Genomic DNA, 25,097 nt, shown 5'->3' on the forward strand with positions numbered 1-25,097 from the left:
GGCGTTGTTGAATGAAGGACCTAGATAGAACTCATTAAGTTCGGTATTGGCTGGTGCAAGGAAGTTCGGAGTTATATACGGCCGAGTGAGGATTTTCTGGAAGTCTTCGAAACTGAAAGAGTCACCAGATTGGGATTGTGAAGAAGCCATTGGGAACGAAATAAAGTTTTGTTGAAGTTTGCTTGAGAAACGTAGCAGATAAGCAAGAAGATGAACAGTAATATTGCGAGAGAGAAGCGCGAAACAATGAGGCGTGATTTAGTGGTGCGATAAAATGACATGTATTTGGGGGTTATAAGGGTTTGCAATGTCGCACCTTTTCAGGTTATGGAAGAAAATAATGATTGAAATTTTTGAGAACTTCAAATGTTGCTGGGAAACACAAAATGAATATGACAAAAATTAATAATTGGTATTAATTCTGCCATATTGGGGGGTAATTGTTGACACGCTAAAAGTGCAGCCCAAATCGAATAGCTCAAAGAATGAAGCCCAACTAGGCAATTCAAGATAAAGGCCAAAATAGGATTACTAATGAATGTAGTGGAAGCCCACGAATACGGTAACACCATCACCCAAACTTGCAAAATACCCAAGATCTGAGCGGATGAAGTGCCTTGCAGTCGCCCAGGGTTATGACCCTGTTCTCGCCCAAACTTTTGAATCGCCCAGGATCTTAGCAAACATAAGATGTTATGGTTATTCAAAAGTGCAGTTATCGAAGCAATTATTAAGTAATTTTATCACGTTCCACGATTCAAGGATGTTCAGTTGAAGACGGTTGAACGACAAAGAGTAGTGACAGCAGTTAGAGACGGCAGTTCCACGATAAGTTGGCCACCATGAAGAAGTGAGCAGTTATAAAGCAATTAAACAGTTTCTAAACGGTTGATCACGAAGAGATCATCAAGGGAATATAAAAGGAAGAAAAGACATAGAGCAAAAGGACCTTGAATCAAACACTCTCAAATAGAGAATATGTAATTTCAATTTCTTAGTTTAGACTTAAACATTTCTTTTCAGTACTCGTGTGCTTGCGCCCCTTAGAGGCATTCTGTTTAAGTTCTAATTGTAAAGTCTTCGCCAATAAAACACCATTTTTTGGGATTTTGTCTCAAGAGGTTTGTTCCTTACACAATCGTCTGATCCCTTTTTAATTGTTAGCGACTATCCGCGCAAAACACTTCCATTAGATAGAGATAGACTTGCTCTCCTTTCACATAAATTATGATATTATAATTAATATGAGTGTTAAAACACCAATAAATGTAGCGGTAAATGATAAATACAATTAAATGAGTAACTTAATTTCACATTTTTTGAAGTATATCACATTACACTATATAAATTGGTATTGTAGCACCAATAGTGTTATATATCATTAATCACTTAATAGTTAATATATTAGAAAATGTAAAATTTACTTACATTTTTTCTAATACGTCCTACATTAAGCCTTTGTTTGAGCTCCATTTTAATGAAGTGGGGAAAATGTATTTTGGAATAGTATTATTTTTGGAGAATGTGTTGTTGAAAATAAGAAAAAAAAATTGACTTAACGTATAATATTATGTTATTAAAAAATGTATAGTTCAAAATAAGAAAGAAAAAAATATATTGAAATTAAAATGGAGTCTAAATAGGGACTAAATAATGATTTGAATAAAAGTAGTTCATATTTATTAACAACAAGACACTTTAAATAAAAACATATTAGAAAACTAAAAAAAAGAACTATACAGTTAACAATGAATGTGACCTCAAATTTGAGACAATGAAAAAGGAAAAAATGAAAAATAAAGTAAAGCTATCTTTACAGAACGAGAGAATAATGTATATAAATTGTCCAAGTTCAACGAATCCCTAATTCATGATTCAATAAAATCGTGATGCATAATGTATCGAACAATGAATTATGGATTTATTCATGAGAATTAGGGATTTAATCATGATTTTAATTTCTAAACTAGTGTACCTCTTAGTCCATGTTTAACAATTCAATTTTTTTTTTTTACATACTCATTTTTATCCACATATTTATAAAATAAAATATTTTACATTTAAATCCAAAAATTTTCTATTTTTAATTACACATTCTACTAAAAATCACTATTTAAAACTTTATTTTCTCTAAATAATGTTTGTTAAAGTTACCATAAAATACCATCCCGCGGACAGCACACGGTCAAAGAAGAGCGCAACAAACCGACAATACCGTGTCCCCTTCATGCAACTCCCCACTTTATCCCCACCAAGCGCAAGTGCAGGCACACTGCATTAAAGGGACCAATTGTAATCCAAACAGACCGTTATTCTCGAATCCACACTATTTCAGTATTTGCTTTTCAGTTTTATCATATCTTCTTCCTTTGTTTCCTAATTTCTTTGAGATCTCAATTGATATTCTAAAAAATCATCCATGGCCCATGCTATAATTTAGTTACGGAAAAACACGCACTTTTACTATTCTTAAAGAAAAAAGAATTTTGGAAAAATGTGGAGGACTTATTTTAATTTGTTCAAACATGGCATGGTGCCAGCAGGTTGCGCGAAGATGGGTGGATTTCGCTTTGTTGGATCCACTAGACTGATGGGTCCGTCATTTTGTTTCTATAGTTCCACCGTGGGCGACGGAAGAGAGAATGGTGATAATTGTAATGGAAATGGAAATACGATGACGTATGCTGAAGCAAAGAGGCTGATGAGGCTGGTGAATGTGGAGGCATTGAAGGAGAAGCTGGGGATGAATAATAAGGAAATGATTTTATACTCTGAGCTTTTAAAAGCCTGTGAGAGCTTTGGTATAGCCAAGTCGGCCGATGAGGCCGCCGCCTTCGCTCGAGTTCTTGATGAGGCCGGCGTTATTTTACTCTTCCGCGACAAAGTCTACCTGCACCCTGATAAGGTTATATAATTTTTACCATTTTTATCTGTATCTATAAGTTTATGTATCCCCTATTCTTTTTTTGTGTATGAGAGAATCAAGAATGGTCGCAGATCAGTTTATAAAGGGTCTGATATACCAGAATAGATTTGTGGGGTATGCATGATTTTCGCTTTATATTTGTGTTGATGGTGGGGCTTAGGAAAAATAAAGATTAATTCTTGCTCCAAATCCAAAGGCAAAAGTTATCAAAACCATTATAATGAGATGATTGATGGATCATAAAAGGGCAGAAAAAATTAGATTACTGACTTGCCATACAAAACTGCAAATAGCTGTCTTTTGTTTCCATGTTTTCCTTTTATATCTCCCTATCTTCCATCAATCCTCCCCCCCCCCCCCCCCCCCCCCCACCCCCCAATGGGTAGTTTGTTATTAACATCTAGGAATCTTTGGGCTCGATTCTGTTCAGTGGCTATTAGGTAATGTTTTCATTTTAAAAGCCTTTATGAACTAAAATTAAAAATCTGCACCTGTTATTAGTGATGCTAATTTTTGTCATACCAATAGGCTAAATCAAGCTTTCAGTTGCAAAAGCTCTGATATGAGTGTTGTCGGAGGTATTAACTCGTGATTTGAATGAATTATCATCTTATTGAATTCTTGCAGGATCAATTATGAAAGTTTGCTTGTTTTTAAATTAAAGAATTTAGTTGGACTTTTCTTGTTTATTTTTTCCATTTTCAATAAGCAAGTGTCCTATTTGGCACCGAAAGAGGAATTAAAAAAATAAAGTCTGAATGAAGCTGATGGTCTATTGTCATGCTCCGTGAACAAAGATGTCAATGATTTTCTGAATTTAGTTCGATTTAAAGGTTCTAATTAGTTTCCAGGTAGTTGCCAAACACAAACCTGAACCCTTGAATTTTCTCAGCTCCTGTGATGACCTTGAGATGAATTGAATTCTATATTAAGTGCAATCAAGAGGCACTTCAGCATATAGATATTTTTCCCTGTGAAGCTATCAATAAATTTCCCTCTCATGGTTGATATATGTGGCTTCATCTGTTTTTGTGGTTTTCTATTTCAGGTGGTTGACCTTGTTAGAAAGGCAGTGCCTCTCGCACTTTTACCTGAAGATGACCCGAGTAAGTATGAACTGAAGAAGTTGCAAGAGAAGAAAGAGGAAATTGATGTTCTAGCACATAAGCAGGTACGTCGTATTTTGTGGTCCGGGTTAGGGCTTGCCGTGTTCCAAGTCGGGCTTTTCTTTCGTCTAACATTCTGGGAATTTTCTTGGGATGTTATGGAGCCAATTGCATTTTTCTCCACCACAACTGGGATAGTCATAGGCTATGCTTACTTCCTGATCACTTCAAGGGACCCGACTTACCAAGACCTGCTGAAGAGACTCTTTCTCTCAAGGCAGAGGAAGCTAATCAAGAAGCATAATTTTGACGTTCACAAGTTTGTGGAATTACAGAAGAAATGCAAATTACCTGTGCACACATGTGTCTCTCTCAAAAAGCAGATGGGCATAGTAGAAGAACCAGAGGATCTTTTACCTGGCCATTGAAACCATGTAGTTGCTACAGCTTCTTCAATCTTACATTTTAAAATATATTTAGTTTTGGAGTCAACCAAAAGCTCCCATTTTCTTTGAGGGGGACTTGTATATTTCTTGCTGGCTTCCTGAGCAAGATCTTGAAATTGGACACCGGTCTTTTAAAGTCTTTTTTCTAGATAACATGGAAAGGATTAATGCTGACAAGTGACAATTCATTTTGTTAAGGTTCTAACTATCAACTGACATATTATTTTGTATCCAGATACAGATTTCACATGAATTAGATTCATAATTTTTGTTTTCTTATCTGTAAAGTGCTAATTATGTTGCAAAATTGTCTAAGCAGGTGCATTTTTAAAAATAATTTGTCCTTGCATATTTGAACTTATTAGGAGTTCAAATAAATCAATACGATACAAGAGTTATGATGATGGCTGGTTGCATATATTGTTCTGGATTTATTTCTTACTCTAGCAAGATGACAAACAAAAAAAATGTCGCTCTTAGTCTCCTGAATTCCCTTCCTTTTGGAGAGTCTTGTTAGATATGAATAAGTTGCTGTTAATATGGAAATGTGTTCTTGAAATGTTAGAATTACCCCGACATGAGTTTGTTTACTTAGTTGATCATGGTTATACATGCAAGGATGGTCATTATTAACTTGAGGACGATGTGTTAAAGATGCATTTTAAATAATTAAGTTTATTTTTCTCTCTTAGATTTTATGATTCAACATGGTACCAGAGCATATGAAGGTTCACAATTCAAATTTTGCTACTATCTATTTATGAAAATTGTGTACGTACCATGTATTGATCGAAAAATGAGTTCGGGATGCACATGAGGGGGGTTTCTTCAAGATATAATTTAAATAATACATTATTTTTCCTCTGATAGTTCAGATTTTTAGAAGAGGTGATTCAACTTACGGAAATCAGATGTCTTTTTAATGGGGATGCAGGAATGGGGACCATGGTAGGCTCCCTACAATTGAAAAAGGAAATACAGAATCATCATTTGGACTATAAAAAGAAAATAATTCCTTACAGACATCTCAACCTGGGATATCGGGCTTTTGACGTAGTGGTGGTGACAATGTTTTTCATCTCTTACACTGCAGCCTGTTTTAGAAATCTACATGTGCTCTAAGTCAGAATCTGTAACGGGTAAATCTAGCAGCCTCGTACAAGAGGCATTTTCATTTATATTACATTCCCTCAGTTGCTGGTAGTCAATCAAATTGTAGTTGTTCTTCTCTGTAATATGGTTCAATTGATAACCTTCTTGAGAAGAGATTATTATGGATAAAGCATTTGCCAGTTGAGTTTTGAGTGTCACTGTTTCTGCTAGAGCTTCATTTAACTCGGATTGCAGTTGGAGAATCTGCATCTGGAGGGATGAAATGAAGCCAGCACAGCCATAAACCGGCTCCTTGAGCCTTGTTGTGGCCTCGTATACCAAGCTCATCGCAGCGTCTCCTCGATCATGTACTGGAATCTCCTGCTGAAACAAAACATGTCAGATGAGAAAAACTTCAGGTATGCTATCATTCCCCAGAGTAAAACTGCTGTTCCAGTTTCTTGTCTATAAATGCAGCATCACCATAGTATGAAAGAGACTGAACATTGTTGTATCCAATACCATTTGATGGATAATCGACATGTACTATATTATCACCATATACAGAGCACCAGCATAATGATGATAAAACCTATCATATTCGAGTCCATTGATAAATTAGTATGATGACATTTCACTCCTTGGAGACTATTGAATTACCTCATCTAAAAGCTTAAGCTATTACGCACGGAACTCGTTTATCTATTCAAATTTAGTCCTTCAACACATGCAACTTTGAAGGTGTCTGTAGTGTGTGACATATTGGAATGGTGCATGTAGTAATGAAGAATGAGATTAAGACTAAAGATTATTTACTTGTAACATTTTACTGATGTTGCTGGCACCAAAGACTCGATGAACAGCTGCAAATTTCTGAGGTTCAGATGGCGGAAAGTAGGGCAAGAAGATGCAATCTTTGGTGCACCTCCTGCGGAGGAGCTTGCATGCAGCACAAGGCATAATGTTTTTGCTATATGATTCCATTGGAAGATGAGAATGAGAGCTTTTTTTAGCTTAGCTGAACTTGCAGGGCTCTGCTGCTATTTATTAGTACACCATCATGCAGTCACATTGTTAAGGAAATTATCTGGAAGAACAATCTTCTGTATCTTTGCACTCCAATTGGTCCTTGTATTTTGTTTTAATTATACTGTCAAATTCACGGAGATTCTATCTACCAAATGGAAATTGCTAGAGCTGGGGAGATTTTTTTTCATTAAATATTTATGGGTAAATTAGGTCTGAACTCCCTAATCTTTCGCATAATCTCACTATAGGTCCTCAACCTTCGAGAAGGTTTTGTGTTGCTAATCTATTTAAATCTATGAATTTGTGTCCCCATGTGATTGAAATCATCAATATAGACGTTAAAATTGCACATAGCTTTCACTTGACTCACCAATTAGACAGCAAAATCATTAAACCACTTAACATTTATCTCCAATTCAACTTAAAGTCGTGTGTTATTTTATGTCTAAATTGATAATTTTCATCACGAGTCATGAGAAGACCCAAATTCATAGATTTAAATAGGCTGGAGGCCCAAAATCTCACTTTTGAAAGAGTGAGAAGCCCAACCCAAATTTATCCTATTCTATAATTGACACCAGCAATATTTGATCCTGAAATGATATTTGAATCCAATAAGCATGTGACTTAACAGGACATTTGGAGAACATGATATCTAAGCACTGTGAATAGAATTTTGTAGATGAATATTGTATTGATTCGGTATTAAACAAATTTACATCAGATATATTTACAATTTCGTTAAACTAATATTGGATTGATCCTTGGTTGGTATGGGTTTTGTGGCCTGATGCTCGAAGGAAATAACATAAAACACAAGTGGAGGAGTTACGCCTCCTTAACATTTGACGTCGTGATGTTAAGTTGGTTGGATTAGACAGTTTAAGAGTCTGGTCGCCTACAAGCTCAGGACGGTCTTGATCAAAGGAAATGTTCTAAAAGACAAAACTCTAAGCCAAAAAATAACTCAAAACACACTCCCTTTTCAAAAAAAAAAAAATACGCCAATCACTACACTTAGATAAACTTCCGATGGGCCAATGACCCAAATTTATAACGCTTTGGTATTTGAAGGTCGAGATACCGTTGGGCGTTGGTCAAGCAATTACGGTGACTTGTGAGGTACAAAAATTATTAGGAAATAATCGTGTTATAGCTGTATCTATAAGTGATACAAGAGTGATGCATCCTTCAAAGTTTGAGGTATTGATATCAAGCTGGTTGGACTGAATAATAGGAGCACAGAAGACCAACTGCCAACTATTTTTGTCTTCTTACTGTGCAATTGGGTGATAACCAAGAAATTAAAGTGGGCAGTGCCTTCCCCACATGTGCATGTACCTGATATTTTATCAAACAAAATCAGACAAAAAATCGAGATATCTAGGCGTGGGCCCCATTCAATGTAACTATCGACGACATTTTCAACCTGTCTAATCATATATGTATTTTTTCTATAATATATAATTATAGTATCTTATAGAAAAATTGTAACTACGGTCTGAAATCTTACATTTTATTGTAATTTATACTTAAATCTTTTAGAGCATGTTTGGAAGTGATTTTGAGAATTAATTTTTTGATCGTTAGGAGAAAAGTAGGATCCACATGTGAGAGAAGAAGTCAAATATGACGGCTAAAATAGTGAAATAACGATCAAAAAATTAATTTTTTGGGAGAAAAAATCGTTCCAAAACAGCCCTTTATTTGTGTCAAACATAATCTCAACCTATTTCATTAAGTTGCAGCCGAATGACAAATGGACGGATTTCATCCGCTCCTAGTTGACCCAAAAAATTGTCTTTGATAATAATTTGAAAAATAATTTGAATTTTAAGATATATATTAATATGGAAGGTTTCCTTCCACTTAATACAATCTCAAAAAATTCTCTCAATTTCAAATGTTAAAAAATAAAACTCTAAATCTCATTATCAATTGATGAAAATTGCAACATGCATTACCAAATAGTGGTAACAAAATAAAATAAAAGGTTTTCAAAAAAAGATAGCACGGTGATTAAAAATATTTGCATCATCGAATATTTTTCCATAAACAACCATACGTAGCAATACCTATAATGAAACAATTTTAAAAAATTGGACATGATATTTAATGAAAATATCTGGTAACAATATGCAATATCATGTAATTTTGTAATTTATGAAACACGAGATGAAAGAAGAGATGCGGATGACTCAAATGTAGAAGCTTCACAGAAGATTAATTATCATTTTGATACCTTCATTTATGGAATTGATATCGAAATTAATGAAAATTGAAAAGTAAATAAAATGAAATGGCCTTAAATATCACTATAAAAAGAGAAAATTAGGTTGAACCATATCCTTCAGGTTCACTTTTCAAAAATCAGGTCATGCATAAAAATTCTTGACAAATCAGGTATTTTATTCTTAAAATTATTCAATTCAAATATATGTTTAAATATTTATTTTACGATTTCACAAGTTCGGGATAATCTTACCTACTTCAGGGGTATTTTGAGAGAAAAAGATTCATTGTTCCTATTATAGACACAAACAATTCTTACTATGTCTTTCGTTATTTTAAACCATTTTCATTGAAAAAATTTACATTCTCATCGTGATTTTAGAGAGAATTGTGACTAGTGATGTAGATTGAGGCTAGCTTTCAAAGATCATTTTGACGAGTGACATTTCTTATAGATTTTGATCAAAAGGTGCAGCAGTGTGTTGAATAGTGAGAAGTAAATTTTCTTTGATTCATATTGGTATAGATATAATATTACATAATATGTTGTGTGATTAACGTCAAGTTGTGACTCCAATATCCCCAAATATTGTTACTCGTGTTCATGTAGTTGAAGATGATCGATCCCTGACAATTAATGTGAAAGTAATTTTACTATTTTAATTACGACCATTTCGTGTATGATTAATGTGGGATTATAACTCTTGTATCCCGTATTATTGTGACCTTTGTGGAATGTATGCGACTTTCGCTTATTTTATTTCAACGCATATATATATCATATGATGGTGTCGTGTATAAAAAGAGTTGCATTTCCAAATATATTAAAATGCAAAATCTTACATAAATATGAAGTACTGAGTGTGGCCAAACGTGCCATAAGCTGAATATTTTCCAAGCAAACAATATATCTTAAGTCTGTTTTGCCATCTAAATGATTTGTGACATGAGATTGAAAAGGATAAGCAGTTATTTAGGTTTTTCAAATATCACAAGACTGTCTTGATCAATCCCTAATTCATTGTTGATGGTTAATATTGAAATTCACAAAGCATTTTGAATTAACATTGTTAATTTGAAATTTATTAAGATATTGATGAGATAACACTTCAACTTAGTTTAAGTTGTGAGGTCATAATTCTTCGAAGAAGTCACTTTTTTAAAAAAGACACTTTATATTATTCTTGTGGATTTTTTTATAGTGCTCATGTTTGGTTAATGTTTATAAACGATATAGAATCGATTAAATCATTTTTTATTTCTACATTTCGTTGAATCCACAAATAGTATGTATTCATTCATCGTTATTTTCTATCTACTTATAATAATTTAAATTAAATATATACATCTCCCGAACATATTGTTTTGCATGTATAGTAGATAAGGATGCGAACTAGAAAAGTATTGACACGTGGGCTATGATGTTACCATGGTCAAATTGGTTACTATGGTTAAATTGGTGCAAGAAAAAAAAAAAGAAAAAGAAAAAAAAGAAAAAAAAAGATTTATATAATCCTTTAGCATTTTCCTGGTCTTCCATAAAGTTTTTCTGTAGAGATTGTGTGGGGATTAATGATCTTCATAAATCCATAGGGAGATTAGAGGGCCTTTTTTTATTTTTTATTTTTTTTCTCAAATTAGTACACTATAGAGTAGGTGATGAATTTCTTGTCCATGACTTTTGTATATATTATTAAGTCGATCTTTCTAGCTCATGATGTTAATTTACTTAATCATATATAAACACGAGCTCAATAATTATTGACATTCAAGTGTGAACATTTGATATAGAGCTCAACACCCTAACGATTTTTGTCAAATATTATTTTTTCTCGATATTAATTTATATCACAATGTCAAATTCATGAACCGACAAGCCCGAATAGATACAAATACTACCATATATGATAATCAAGACAACAATAGCTTAGCTATTTTAACATAAGTATTCTAAATGCTTTGCCAACAAATGAAAACATCACACCAGTAAGGTGAAGTGGAGTTACATATTGTACAACTATGATTTAATGTATGTTCATGTGCCTAATCATTAAAATTTCATGTTTGATTGTTACCTAAACTAGACATCACATTGCACGAAGTTGGTAGTAACCTAGATAGTAGTATAATGTCAAGACTTTCGATATTCTATACTTTGTAAAGTTGCCGTGGTCTCATATCGATGGATATCATACACATGAAAATAGTAGATATGAAATTCAGAAATCAAAAGAAAATAAAGTTCAATGACCAACATGAAGTTTTGTTAAAAGTTAAACAACCAACACTATTTTCAACCCTTATAGATAGACTAATGTGTCAAAGAAAATTGCAAGATATGTTATGTGATTAATGTGAAGTTGTCACTCCAATATCCCGTTCCATTGTTACTCGTGTTCATGTATTTGAAGATGATCAATGCATTACAATTTAGCTAAGTTTACTGTTTTAATATGACCCTTTAGCTAAGTTTACTATTTTAATTATGATCATTTTGTGTATGATTAATGTGAGATTATAACTCTTGTATCTTGTATTATTGTGATCTTTGTAGAATGCATGTGACTTTCACTCGTTTTATTTCGACCAGGGACGGATCTAGGATTGGATCTAAGATCGGGCTACAAAATTTCAAATCGAGTTACTATGCCGAAAAAAAATTTTACACATAAAAAACTGATTTTTTTACCAAAAAAATAAAAAAAAAAGGGAAAAAAAATCACATTTTAGGTCTAATGTTTACCTCAATTCAAAAATCAAGTAAATAGTTTGAAAATTCAAAAATCAGGTATGTATTTAATTAATTAAAAATATTTATTAAATAAAAGTAATAAAGTCACAGTTACATTATTAATGGTCACAAATTCATAATTATAGGTCACAGAATTATTTACTGGTCACATATCGTCAAACTAATTGATCACGGATTATTTCGTGGTCACAAATCAAAAATTTTGCAGGTTACATTTTATCTATGGATCATATAAATCAGAGTTTATTGGTCACAATTTATTTTTTAGTCACAGACACATAATATTTAGTCACAAATCAGCCAAATGATTGGCACAAATGCCTAAGTAGTTGGTCACAAATTATATTTCAGTCACAAGTTATCATTTTTTAATGTCACCGTTTAATAATTAGTCACATATAACCAAATAATTGGTTCACTACCACCACCACTCGCGATCACAATTGCCAGCACCGCAACACCACTACCATCGCACCACCACCATCACCGTCAACACCTCCACCTGTACCTCCAACAAAAACCATTACCAGATCGACCATCGCCACCAAATACCAATAATAAAAATTTTAAAAAAAAACCCCAAAATACAAATTGATCAGATCCAAAACTCAAAAAACCCCCAAAAATGCAGATCGATTCACTACACCACCACCATCGCAGCTGCCACCTCCACAGTCAAACCACCATCGACACCTCCAAAAGTACGATTCAGATCACCATCACCTCCACCCGCCAGATCCAAAACCCAAAAAATCAAATTAACCAATGTTCACAACACCCTAGACCACACTCTTCCTTCCCACTCCACTGCAGTCCCTGTCACCATCACCATCGCCATTGCCACAGTCACCACCATTACAGCCACACCAACATCAACTCACCATCATCGCCAGCAGTGCCACCACTTCACCACCACCACACCTTCACAGCTGCCAGCCGACAATTCTAAAACCACCACCAGCATACCCACATCAACCACAAACCACCATTACAACAACCACACACACCATAACAACCGTACAAAAATTATCAAAGCAACCATCGGCCACACAAGCCACCATATCTATCGGAGAAATCAAACTTAGAAATTAAGAGAGAGAGAAGAAGAAAATAACATATCTACTGGTGGGCAGCCGCTATCATCGAGCACCAGATCGTCTGAGTAGGGTGTACATCGAGAGTCATTGGAGTGGTTGCAAAGAGAGGCACCCGAGTGTAAACTATGGAATGAAAACTGATTTATTAGGTAGGAGGATGGGGATATGTTTATTTACTTTTATAATATTGTTATTATATATTAATTACCTGATTTGTACTTAATTAAACTTCTTACTTGATTTAAGAATAGTGATCTTTAAAACCCTGATGGGATGTAATTTTTCCATAAAAAAATACCTTAAAAAAAGGCTATTGGGCCTGAGAGGAGCATAAAAAGAGTTGCATAATTCCAAATTTATTAAAGTGCAAAATCTTACATAAATATGAAGTACTATAAGTGTGGCCAAACATGCCATATGCTGAATATTTTCAAATATACAATATCTCTTAGTCTAGTTTGCCGTCTAAATGATTTGTGACATAAGATTGGAAGGGATAACGATTTATTTAAGTTTTTCAAACATCACAAGATTTTCTTGATCAATCCTTAATTCATTGTTGACAGTCAATATTAAAATTTAAAAAGCAATTTGAATTAGCATTGTTAATTTGAAATTTTTTAAAAATTGTTTCGATAACACGTCAACTCAGCTTAGGTTGTGAGATCAGAATTCTTTAAAGAATTTGCTATTTTAAACGATACTTTATTCAATTATGGTGAATTTTCGTATTTGCGATCATGTTTGCCTAGTCTCTATAAATGTTCTATCGTTGATTAAATTAATTTTTATTTATATATTTCATAAAATCCACAAATAGCATCCATTCATCCATCATTATTTTCTATCTAATTAAAATTTAAAAAATTATATATGACTCCCAAACTTCTCGTTTTGCATGTATAATAGATAAGGATGTGAACTAAAAAAAAATTTTAAAAATATTGGCATGAGGGCTATGATGCTAGCATGGTCAAATTGGTTACTATGGTTAAACAATTATGCTACAGTGCAGATGTATTGACATAATCTTTGAAATAATGTCACATGAAATCTTATTATTGAACAATTAAAAATATAGTCAACATTTCATCTAATCATCTACCGCCGCATACATATCTATTAACCTTAAGGTCATTTTCTTTCTGGCAAAGTATATTAATCCCCAGTTAAATTGGTGCAGGAATAAAAATAAATAAAAGAGCCGCTATTTTCACCCACTATTCTTATATGGATAATTATATTTACAACATAATTTTTGTTTCTTGCACCACCTTTTAATTGCAGTTAAGGTTGTTAATCTTTAGTCATTATACCATGTATGTCCATAACAATTGTTTTTGTCATTCTTTATCCTTAAACCTTTTATTAGTTAACACATTTTTTATTTGATAACAATTTTATGTCCAAAACTCCATTGAAATAGCATAAAACAACTTTTTTAATCATATTTAAATAAAACGTGCGAAAAATATTTTTTCCTTATTTCACAGTATGAAAACAAAATATTTTTATATATTTCATCATCAAGAACGAGACGTATTAATTAATGAAATGTTGAAGAAAAGAATTCAATGAAAAAAATTTAAGAAAATAATTACTAAAATGAGCAAAGATTGAAGAGTTTATTTGCAATTAAAATATTGTGTATCAAATAAAAATTGTGGTGGTAATATAAACACACTTTTTATATATCTATCTATTTTCATTATTTTTTAAGTTATATTACATTTTTGACTTTATGAAAATTTATTTAAATAGTATGAGATAGATATATAAAAATAGTTGATGAAAATATTGACTCTCAAAATTAACAATACTTTAGATAAAATATTTACCACGCCCTTCGCTGAAGGGTGACAATGGGCTATTGCCCACGAGCTAGATCACAAACCGAGCTAGATGCTTGTTTTGAAAAAGTCGAGATCGACAAATTCATTGTAAAATTGACTTTGTGACATAACAGGTGAGTCGCCTCCAATATTGAACAAGACCTCAACAAATGATTGTAAATCCATTTGTAATAAATTGATAATATAAGACTTGATTCCTTGAATGAAGATGAAACGACGAATTAATATTCAGAAATTTGATAATTATACGAACGTAAATTGTAATAAATTGGTGTATAAAATGTTATGTAGAGAATCGAATTGTGATTTGTGTTGCGGAAACTTTTGAGAAATCTTGGATTTTGGGGCTCAAAAAACAACCAAACGAACATCAAAATCACCAAGGCTTGACCCAAAACCGAACTCTATGTTGGTTGCTCTAAGTTCTCTCAATCCCACAAAAAAGAATGGATGGTGGTGGTACTAGCAAGAGTAGGAAGAAGAAGAAGCAACAATACTAAAAATATCTCCCAATTCTCTCCTCTCCATCTTTCCAACCGGCCGCCCTCCCTTTCCATTTTCTTCCCATCCCTTGCTACAATAAATACACACCACACAAAAACGGCTTACAGGGATGGATATATAGATTGAATATTAGGCCACTTAATTGGGCCAACAATAAAGTAAATGGGCCAAAATAAACTAAAGCTTAAACCATCAAGTGGGCTATTTAAACCTAAGGCAAAACTTAATAACAATTGGGCCAAAATTCACATATCCATAAATAATAAATCCAACTCTAACTTGGGTCATCCAAAAGTATAGATCGTTCATGGTGTGGATAGATTATCCGTCAACTATTCTAAATCATCATCTAGATGTATTGGGTATCAAAACCCAACAAATTGTATAGTAAAGTAAGTAAATAAAGAGCATGGAAAGAAAGTATTGGAATGTAAATTTGTAGTGTGATAATTGATATTGAATAATTGAAATTGAACGTAGAATGTAGCAGATTCTAAAATGTGGAAAATAGTAAGAATTGTTGTTGGTGCGTGAAATAACTTTGAATTGAGTTGAGGTATTTATAGAATAAAAAAAAAGGGAAGGAAAAAGGGCCAAAACGGCCACTTTTGTAAGTTCAGTGACCGAACGATCACTGTAGTGGCAAGTAGGGCTGGGTACCCAACCTGATCAACCCAAACCAACCCGATCGATTTGGGTTGGTTCTTTAAGTTCAAATGGGTTGGGTTGGATTTCGGGTTATGATTTAAAACCCAACCCGATGAATTAAAATATATATATATCTAAGATGAAAAAAAAAACTAAATTAAAACAATAGTAAAGATATGAAAATGACTTATAATTTATAAATGTCCATTTTTTTTTATATAGATTGATTCCTATAAACATAATTTACAAATGAAATGTTATTTCATAATAAAGTAAAAATTAAGAAGATGATGATGAAATGAATGAATCCCAAAAAATTGTAAAAAATATAAAATAATAATAATAAATACTTCATAAATTTTAAACCTATTTACATCATTTTTCAAAAAGAATTCCTTACATAGGTATTTAAAAAAAAAAAAAAATTAGAGATTTTCAAGTAATTTCAAACTTTAAAAATTTATCTAAATTTAAAAAAAATATAATCGAATCCAACTTTAATTGGATCGAAACCCAACCCAAACTTGATTGGGTTGGGTTGGGTTAACTTTAGATAAAACCGATCATATTGGGTCGGGTTTGGGTTGGGGAAAAAATCGACCCAACCCAACCCATGCCCACCCCTAGTAGCAAGCTACGAGCCACTACACGAGCCCACGAGCCGCTCGCCCAATGGGTGAGCTGAACTGATTAGGCTCATGCACGGCTCATCTAGCCCATGAGTCGAGTTTTGATGAGCCAAGGCGACAAACTACTTGACCCGTTTGCCACTCTACCCCGAAGTTCTCTACATGATTGGGTATGAGCAGACACTTCCAACAGCCTAATTATCAAAATTAACAGCTAAATCAACCAGCTAAGTGTAGAAAATAACATAATTCACATGTACGCCTACATGTGTTTGTAAACATGAGGTGTTAAATTGCACCTTTCAGGTTGAGATCGGATTTCAGATGCAAAACGATACCTAACAAAACATAAAATAAAGTTTACTATATTCACACTTAACACTTTCAGAACGAAAAAGGATCAGAACTATGAATTGAACTTATAGGAGGAGCTGGCTGTGATTAACCCAGCTGCAACGAGATTGCTGAAGGGATGAAAGTCGAGGTCAAATGGAAGTTTTCCCGAATCTATCTCCATTACATAACTTCGTGAAAATATTTTTCAATAAAAATTGAATTTTTTGTGTTAAGATGAAGGGTTTAGTGTAGGAATATCATAGTAGAATGGCAAATTTTGGGGGCAGAGTTGCAGGGAGACACAGTGGAGGTTTAGGTATGAGCAAAGTATTATTATTATTTTTTTAGATTTTCGAGCGAGATAGATGGATATAGAAAAGTAGTGTGGATATATTAACGTTTAATTGAATGAATTTAATAAGGTAATATTATAATGTAACGTGGATAAATATAATATTTTTTAAAAATTTTGATATGGATAAATTTAGAGTAAGATAGATACAATAAAATTGCGAATGAAAAAAAATAAAAAAAAATGAGGAAGATTTTTATAATCCTTTGACTTTTCTTGGTTTTCCATGATGTTTCTCTTTACGGATTCTAAGGAGATTGAAGGGACTCTTTTTCTTTTTTATTTATTTATTTTTTTTTGTAAAGCTGATTAGTGTAAAAGCTAAAACATTCTCAAATTAGTACACTTTTAGGGTTCATACTTAAATATATCGAGTAGGTGATATGGATTTCTTGTCCACGACTTTTGTATATATAAAGTCGATCTTTCTAGCTCATAACGTTAATTTATTTGATATCATATAAACACATGCTCAATAATTATTGACATTCAAGTGTGAACTTTAGATATAGAGCTCAAGATTTCTAAACGAATTTTATTTTTTCTCGATAATAATTTATATCTTAATGTTAAATTCATAAGCAGTCAAGTCCAAATGGGTACAAATACTAACATATGTGATAATCAAGACAATGATAGCTTAGCTATCTTGACAAAAGTATTCTAAATGTTTTGCCGACAAATGAAAAGTCACACCAGTTAGGTTAAGTGGAATTACAATAGATACGATTACGATTTAATGTATGTGTACATGTCTAATATCATTCAAATTTCATCTTTGATTACTACCTAAATAGATATAACATTGCACAAAGTTGGTAGGTAACCTAGATAGTTGCGTCATGTCAAGACTTTAGATGTTCAACACTTGGTAAAGTCGCTCTAGTCTCGTATCGAAAGATATTACAGAAGAGAAAATAATATATACGACATTAAGAAATCAAAAGAAAATAAAGTTGGATGACTAACATGAAATTCTGCTACAAGTTAAACAACCAACAGTATTTTCAGCCAATATAGATAGACAAATGTGTCAAAGAAAATTACATAGCTTTTCTTGAAGTAAAAAAAAAAAAAAATAAAAAAAAAAACCTCACAACTTCTGCACCAATAGATTAACTCCATGTCCAGGCTCAATAACCAAATTGAGGGCTGGTGAATGAATGTATTTAGAGGACAAAGTGAATGAAAATTTAGACAAAATTAGAGATACAAGTATTTTAAGTTCAACCAAGGCTAAATTCTGGCCTAGACACACCCTTGGTCCAACCCCAAATGGCATGTACAAGTGTGGAAATTTGCAGGCACCTGTAATTCCATTTGCAAACCTTCCTGGATTGAATTGGTAGGAATCAGGTCCCCAGTTGTCCGGATCAGTGTGTAATGTTGTCACCAGTGTCCATAGATTGACACCCTTGGGAACTTTAAGGTCTCCGAATTTCATGTTGGTTAAGGCCTCCCTTGAGACGACCGCCACTGGAGGGTAGAGGCGTAACGACTCATTGATTGCCATGGTTAGCTGCAAGATTGAATGGAATGGAGTGTTAGAAAAAATTGCAAAGGGACCAGTTGTAGTGGTCCTCCTTGGATTTGTACTAGAGAGACTCGGTCATATGAATGTAGCCAATTAAAGCTTAGGCATGAACGACTCAATTACGTGTTTGACCGCAAATTCTATATGCCTCCGTGAAGTTGTGAGGCTACCTGCCTAGAAAGGCTCGAGTTTTGGAATTTAATTCTTGTTTGACATTTCATTTTTAGCTAAAAAATTCATTTTTAAAGTCAAACATTAATTTTAACCATAAGTTTTGTGGAATCCATTAGTAATACCCATTTATTCACCACTCATTTTTATCAACTTATAACTTTTAACAAAATATATATATATATATATGAAGCCTAAACAAAGGCTTATGAACACCTACAAGTTGAGGGTCGATGGATTACTCAATCATGTACACTCCATCACACAATTCAATATGCAATGAAGACTCGATCATAGGAATTTAGAATACCTAAAAGTTCAAGTAAGGCGTCTAAGTCCTATATGCTCCACCACTCAATTCTATATGTATCTACAAAGCTGTGATGGATCCTATGGACAGCCCGGATGTAAGACTTGGTTCTTGAATAGGAATGGCAGCTAAGCAGCGTCTGGAGATGGATCGAGATTAAAATATCCCGAGCCATATACTTATTTATTTTCAAACGATTTTCAGGTAATCATGTGGATAGCATGTCATAAATAGAAAGCAGCCAGATTTTACCTGTTTCATTTTCCGAATCATATCTGCATCCGGGTTTCGGCCCTTGCAGATTTCTTGAACCTCAGAACGAATCCGATCTTGCCATTGTGGATGAGAAGCCAACAGCATGAGACACCATGTAGCAGAAACTGCTGTTGTCTCATACCCAGCCAAGTAAATGTTTTTGCAATTGTCCACAATGAAACGATCGATTGAATCTTGGCTTAAATCACTGCTTTTAGCCCCCTCAAGAACCATTTGCAATAAATCTTTCTCATATCCAACTTCTTTTCTTTCCTTCACTACATTCAATATCAATGTCTTGATCTCTTTCTCTAATGCCCATGCTTCCCTATTGCTCTTTATTGGGAGATGCCTGGAAAAATTCCTCATCTTAGACTTTAAGAATTACTTTAAGAATAAGTAATTTTGTGTTATTCAAAAGTAGTAAAAAGTAACATATCCAAATGTATGTTTTGAAATAAAAAAATAGTCTGGTATCTAAGATACCAATTTTTTAAGTTAGCCAAATGGGACAATTATTGAGTCGAGTGTACCAAACATGCCTAAATGCATCGGAATTTTGGTATACTTGGCAATTGAGTACTAATGCTAAATTGAAAGAAGCATATATACCTCATGCCAGGAATTCCTGTAGCCAGTACTTTCTTTGATGCAGCTTCCTGGAGGGCCCTAAGTCTCAAGAAAATTTCCTCCCCTTTGGAATAGTTACTCCCAAAACAAGCTCTAGATATCACATCTCCAGAAAAATTTCTCATGTGCTTATCAATAATGATGTCCGCCTGGCCACCTTCCGCCTCAACTATTTTGTTCCAAGAGTTCAATAATGTGATAGTCGAATCTTGAACCAAAGTTATCATCCCCTGAATGCGTAAAAATAAGCAGAAATGTCACTTGTTATGGGTTAAACAATAATCCCTACTTATGAGAGCAATAATCACGAAAATAAATAAAATCAGAGCACATAAAGATTGGGTTTATAGGAATAATGCTATTCAGCACCACTGGTGTTAAGTACTAGTCTAAATGACAATTATATAACATTAAATGATAGATATTCACGTAAATGTTATATCACATGATTCATTGATTAAATCTATCAAATGCGATCACCTAGATCGATGCTTATTCATGCATAAAATAGGCCATCAATTGTCAAGGGGGAAGTGTACAATAATCTTTAAAAATTTATACCTTGACCTTCTCCATGTATAATTCAGGAGCAAGAATCTTCCTTTGATGAGCCCAAATGGCGCCATTAGAAGTAAGAATGCCTTGGCCTAGCAATGAACCCCTTTCTTTTGCTTGATATGTTGGCTTCCCTAAATCCAAAGATGTGCAAGTAGTAATCTCCCTCACCATGTCAGGTTGAGTCACATGCACTATTTGTATATTCCCAAGTGAAAACATAAACACGTCGCCTGCATATCCATAGAAAAGGTGGATAAAACACGAATAGTGCCCAAGTTTCATTTTTGTACGAGTCGACGAGCATATATGTACATAGTATCGAACTCGATAGTCAGTACTAAATGAGAAAAGGAAGTTAAAACTTTTAATCATATACAGAGAATTCTTAAAATGGAGTTTCGAGAATTCTTACCGTATTGCTTCCTCCATTGATCGAAAAACGGAAGAAGAGTATCCCCACAGTTGTGGGAGGCTGGAGGGCCATTAATAGAAGCCTTGGCTGCTGAATCTCTTGCCTTTTTGATCTCCAATATGTTTCCAAGAAGAAGAGTCGGCCGCGGGCCGCTCACTCCTTGCCGTTTAAGGGCGGAGCGCAGTTTCTCCGGCTTCGCCACCAAGGTATTGTAAAGATGGAAAAACAGTCCCAAAACACCAACCAATGCAACAGAAAGAAACGCCTTAAACAAAAAATGGAAATCCATGATTGATTTGTAACTTAAAATTTTTGTTTCTTTCCTTTTCTTTGTCACCTTTTATAAACTTTTTGGTTTTGGTACTTTAAGGAAATTAAATACTGTATGAGAATCTTGTAGCTTGTAAGAAATTTATAAAATTTTGTTTCGTACGTCACAGCATAGAAAAAAATTAGTGTTGTAGAAATGTTGTTCACCAGAATTGTATGGCCAACGACTGGAGAACCTGTCACATTCTTGGCTGACTGATTCAAAACTCAAAGTCAAATAATATCAGTTAATGACTGTGAAATACGAATAAATTATATTCACCTCCCTTGAAATTTTGATTATTTGGAGAACACCCTTATCAAGTTTATAAGATGTCAATAATGCTCCATTCCAAGTTTGTTTTTAGTAAATATACCACGAATTTGTGGGTATCTTTAAGCCTTCTTTTCATATCTAAAATATCGTATAATCATTGTGACGGTGTCAGCAGATCAAGAAACAATTAGCAATAAGTATATTCTTTGAAGATATTTACAATCCGCTTAGGACTGTTTGCAACACTACAATCGATAAAATATTTCTATGTTCCTTAAGAAAGAAGAAGTTATAAGCTCGAACCTTTTCTAATCGATGAATTAAGAAGAAAATGAGTACAAGTTTCACGGGTTCTTGTAAAAATTTTAAAATTTTTATTCCTCAATTAACATGAGATACCAAAGAACTCGAAGGCCCGCCTAGCAAAGGTTAAACTCGTGTTACAACAAGCATTATGTAATAAAAATGATGAAAATAAAGGGAGAAATTTTTTTCTATGATTAGGCAAAATCAACGTAAATTCTGAATTCAAATAAAATTTGATGACTTTAACCATAGTCAAACTTTTTTATTAAGCAGAGAATCTAGATGGGCGTTAAAAGTCTAAATCAGTTGAATGACTCTCGCCAAAAATTCGTTAAGCAGTGAAAGACCGCTAAATGTTAGTTGTTTTGGGACTGTAATTTGTGAAAGTGAATGAATACTAAATTAAAAAAATCAAAATGTTACAAAGTCAAAAATAGGCTTTGGTGGGTGGGGGGATGGATTAATCATTCTTCCAAAAAAAAAAAAAAATGAAACACTAAATTCGTATGATCGATTTTTACCATATTTCGCATAGGGTTCCATTTTATTTATTTATTTATTTATTTTTGATAACTCAGTTGTCCAAATTTCGCCTGACTAATTCTGAGGAGTGACGGCCTTCTCTCCTGATTTGCCATCCAGATAAATTCGGATGCGATCACAGTTTATACATACTTGGACCAGACATTTGGGTTCCGTTTTATCTTTGCTTTCCCAAAACTTGGTCGTGGAAGAAATAATAGAGACATATATGAATTAAAATGTCTACAATTTGAGTTCGTACAGTTATAGAGCCCTATATAATGAGAATTCAAAATATACAATCGTGTACTTTTCATTTCTTCATTATTGTTTGTTGCTTGTAACAATCCGACCGCGTTTGTTCATCGAAATCCAAAATTATTCCTATAAATTCACTCACCAAAATCATTTAAAGCAGAACAAAAAATTGAAAGAAAAAGTGATCGAGTCAATATTTATCCAAGCGTGGCCTCTATCTCCGATAAGAGCTATCTAACTTACGTATTTTCTTATGAATTTTGCCACTCCACTAAAAATTTCCTCTGTCTCTACCTACTTCAACTTGGTAGTTTCCATTACCCATCCAAGATTGAGCCAATTAATTTTATCACAAGATAATGCGTAGTGTTTATGTCAATATCTATGTACATAAGTTCTTATATTCCTAGAAATTACCCAGACATGTAGTCTTGATTGACCTTCTCTATCATTAGAGAATTGTCTATTTCGGCAAAAAATATCGACGAGCCAATTAATTTTATCTCAAGATAGTGCGTTGTGTTTATGTCAATATCTACGTACATCTTAGAGTTCTTATATTCCTAGAAACTCCATAGACATGTAGTCTTGATGGACCTTCTCTATCATCAGAAAATTGTCTATTTCGACAAAAAATATCAACGAGCCAATTAATTTTATCACAAGATAATGCGGAGTGTTTATGTCGATATCTATGTACATCTTAGAGTTCTTATATTCCTAGAAATTCCCTAGATATGTAGTCTTGATCGACCTTCTCTATCATCAGAGAATTGTCTATTTCGACAAAAAGTGTCGACTCGCCAACTTCTTTCTTTCCTATTCAAACTTCATTTTTTTTAGAAAGTATTAACATTATAAATGAAATAACTTCTTTCTTTCCTATTCAAACTTCATTTTTTTTAGAAAGTATTAACATTATAAATGAAATAATATCTTATTTCTAAATGGTTGCATTCATTTTAGATACTGCACCTTAAGCTCCTGTTTGATAGAAATTATAATTTATATTTTTATCAAAATTAATGTCAAAAATTAATTTTAATAACATATTTTATAAATTTACGACTTTTCAACCACACATTTTATTAATTTTTATCAAAATTTACTAAAAATTTGATTTTAATCTCTATCAAACATGGACTAAATATATTATTTGTGATTGACTTTTTTGTATATCGATTATAAATACCACGGTAATTTTTATTTTAATTGTTATTATATTTTATATTCTGAATTTTTTTTCTTAGATCATCATTAACTGTATCACGATTGGTACACAAACCTTAAACGTTCCGAACCCATGTGGCACATACAAAATGCTACATGTCATAGGTCAAGATTAGAAAATCAAATCGTGACTTTTAAGATATTTCCCACTAATGGTACGTTGATCATTATTATGTTCATACTCTAATAGGACACGAGTTCGAATAAAATGTTCGATGAATGTCTTTAGTCAAAAATGGCCAACATCTTTGCCTTTAATTCTTTTTCTATTTGCCCATTTCATTGGTTGAAAAATCTAGTCATGTGGGAAGCAGAATGAAAGTGCGACTTATCGTGCTAACACTAGTCAGAGATCATGGGCACTGCTAAAAGCGCGACTTTTATGCGTAAGCATTAAGTCAAATATTATGTGCTCAACCGAAAGTTTGTCTAGCCAAAAGCCGGACGGCCATAAGCCTACCCGTATAAAATTAGGATAATTCTATGTGTACACCGTTAGGTGTACACAATGAATTACACCCACCTTACATGGAAGAGAGTCCACAAATATTTTATTATATGTGGGACCCTTCCATGTGAGAGAGATGTAATGCTGTGTGTACATCATTGTGTATACATAGTATTGTCACAACGGATTACACCCACCTTACATGAAGGAGAGTCCACGAATATTTTATTATATGTGAGACCCTTCTATGTGAGAGATGTGTAATACTGTGTGTACATCATTGTGTACATATAGCATTGTCCGTAAAATTATGTCCAAGTTTCCTGTAGAGATAAAATATACAAATAGCACATTTTAAAGAATCTTGACATCTAGGCTGTGTTTACTGTCGGTTGATTTACGACTACAATTAAAGCTTATTATACTGATAAGATTGCTGATTATAGATCAATCTCATCGATGATTTTCTCGCTTAGTTAGTTGATTATTCTAAAAGAATGTATTTCAATCGTAATAAAATAATTGGACTTAAGGTAGAAAGAGGCATCTCCTGCTTTCTAATGGAAGAGACCCACCAATAAGGATAACTGAAGGAGACGTATATTTAACACTGAGCTCAATGTAGTCATGTTTAATTTAATACAATATTTTACTTAGCCTATCAAATGACTTAAAATACTTGGACTTGAAGACTTCTAGAGGAATGACTTTCAAATGAAAATGCATTTTATTAGGTTTTCAAGAGTCGTTTATTTAGCTAATTAACACATTTTTTTAATGTAAAGCATAATTTCTTTCAAGAAATATCACGAATTATATTATCAGCAATGAAGCTTTTTTTTTTTTTTTTGGGGGGGGGGGGGGGGGGGGGGTGT

The 25,097-nt window shown here is 33.3% G+C and overlaps 3 protein-coding genes across 3 annotated transcripts; 1 reads left to right on the plus strand and 2 right to left on the minus strand.

Annotated features, from left to right (window-relative positions):
• Positions 1 to 2,299: 2,299 nt before the first annotated feature.
• On the plus strand, positions 2,300 to 4,757 carry LOC111369711 (calcium uniporter protein 5, mitochondrial-like). The gene is made up of 2 exons (XM_022991332.1): positions 2,300 to 2,905; positions 3,975 to 4,757. Exons 1-2 carry the CDS (start codon positions 2,495 to 2,497, stop codon positions 4,458 to 4,460), a joined length of 897 nt encoding a protein of 298 aa, XP_022847100.1. The 5' UTR covers positions 2,300 to 2,494; the 3' UTR covers positions 4,461 to 4,757.
• Positions 4,758 to 5,441: 684 nt separating this feature from the next.
• Positions 5,442 to 16,970, minus strand: LOC111369712 (LOB domain-containing protein 1-like). The gene is made up of 2 exons (XM_022991333.1): positions 16,738 to 16,970; positions 5,442 to 5,954 (listed from the first exon to the last, which is right to left on the minus strand). Exon 2 carries the CDS (start codon positions 5,916 to 5,918, stop codon positions 5,586 to 5,588), a length of 333 nt encoding a protein of 110 aa, XP_022847101.1. The 5' UTR covers positions 5,919 to 5,954; positions 16,738 to 16,970; the 3' UTR covers positions 5,442 to 5,585.
• A 972-nt stretch (positions 16,971 to 17,942) lies between these two features.
• Positions 17,943 to 21,218, minus strand: LOC111369713 (cytochrome P450 714C2-like). The gene is made up of 5 exons (XM_022991334.1): positions 20,873 to 21,218; positions 20,464 to 20,690; positions 19,885 to 20,132; positions 19,270 to 19,624; positions 17,943 to 18,521 (listed from the first exon to the last, which is right to left on the minus strand). The coding sequence occupies exons 1-5, from the start codon at positions 21,159 to 21,161 to the stop codon at positions 18,096 to 18,098; spliced, it is 1,545 nt and encodes a 514-aa protein (XP_022847102.1). The 5' UTR covers positions 21,162 to 21,218; the 3' UTR covers positions 17,943 to 18,095.
• Between the last annotated feature and the right edge of the window lie 3,879 nt (positions 21,219 to 25,097).

Source organism: Olea europaea, chromosome 20 (assembly GCF_002742605.1).
Source record: "Olea europaea var. sylvestris chromosome 20, O_europaea_v1, whole genome shotgun sequence".
Lineage (NCBI taxonomy): Eukaryota > Viridiplantae > Streptophyta > Magnoliopsida > Lamiales > Oleaceae > Olea > Olea europaea.

Coding starts and splice junctions, on each gene's coding strand:
- LOC111369713 (XM_022991334.1), bottom strand. CDS start 21,161: ATGGATTTCCATTTTTTGTTTAAGGCGTTTCTTTCTGTTGCATTGGTT. Junction 19,625..19,884: donor ACAGGAATTCCTGGCATGAG/GTATATATGCTT, acceptor GAATTTTTCCAG/GCATCTCCCAATAAAGAGCA. Junction 18,522..19,269: donor TGATTCGGAAAATGAAACAG/GTAAAATCTGGC, acceptor TCAATCTTGCAG/CTAACCATGGCAATCAATGA.
- LOC111369711 (XM_022991332.1), top strand. CDS start 2,495: ATGTGGAGGACTTATTTTAATTTGTTCAAACATGGCATGGTGCCAGCA. Junction 2,906..3,974: donor TCTACCTGCACCCTGATAAG/GTTATATAATTT, acceptor TTTCTATTTCAG/GTGGTTGACCTTGTTAGAAA.
- LOC111369712 (XM_022991333.1), bottom strand. CDS start 5,918: ATGAGCTTGGTATACGAGGCCACAACAAGGCTCAAGGAGCCGGTTTAT.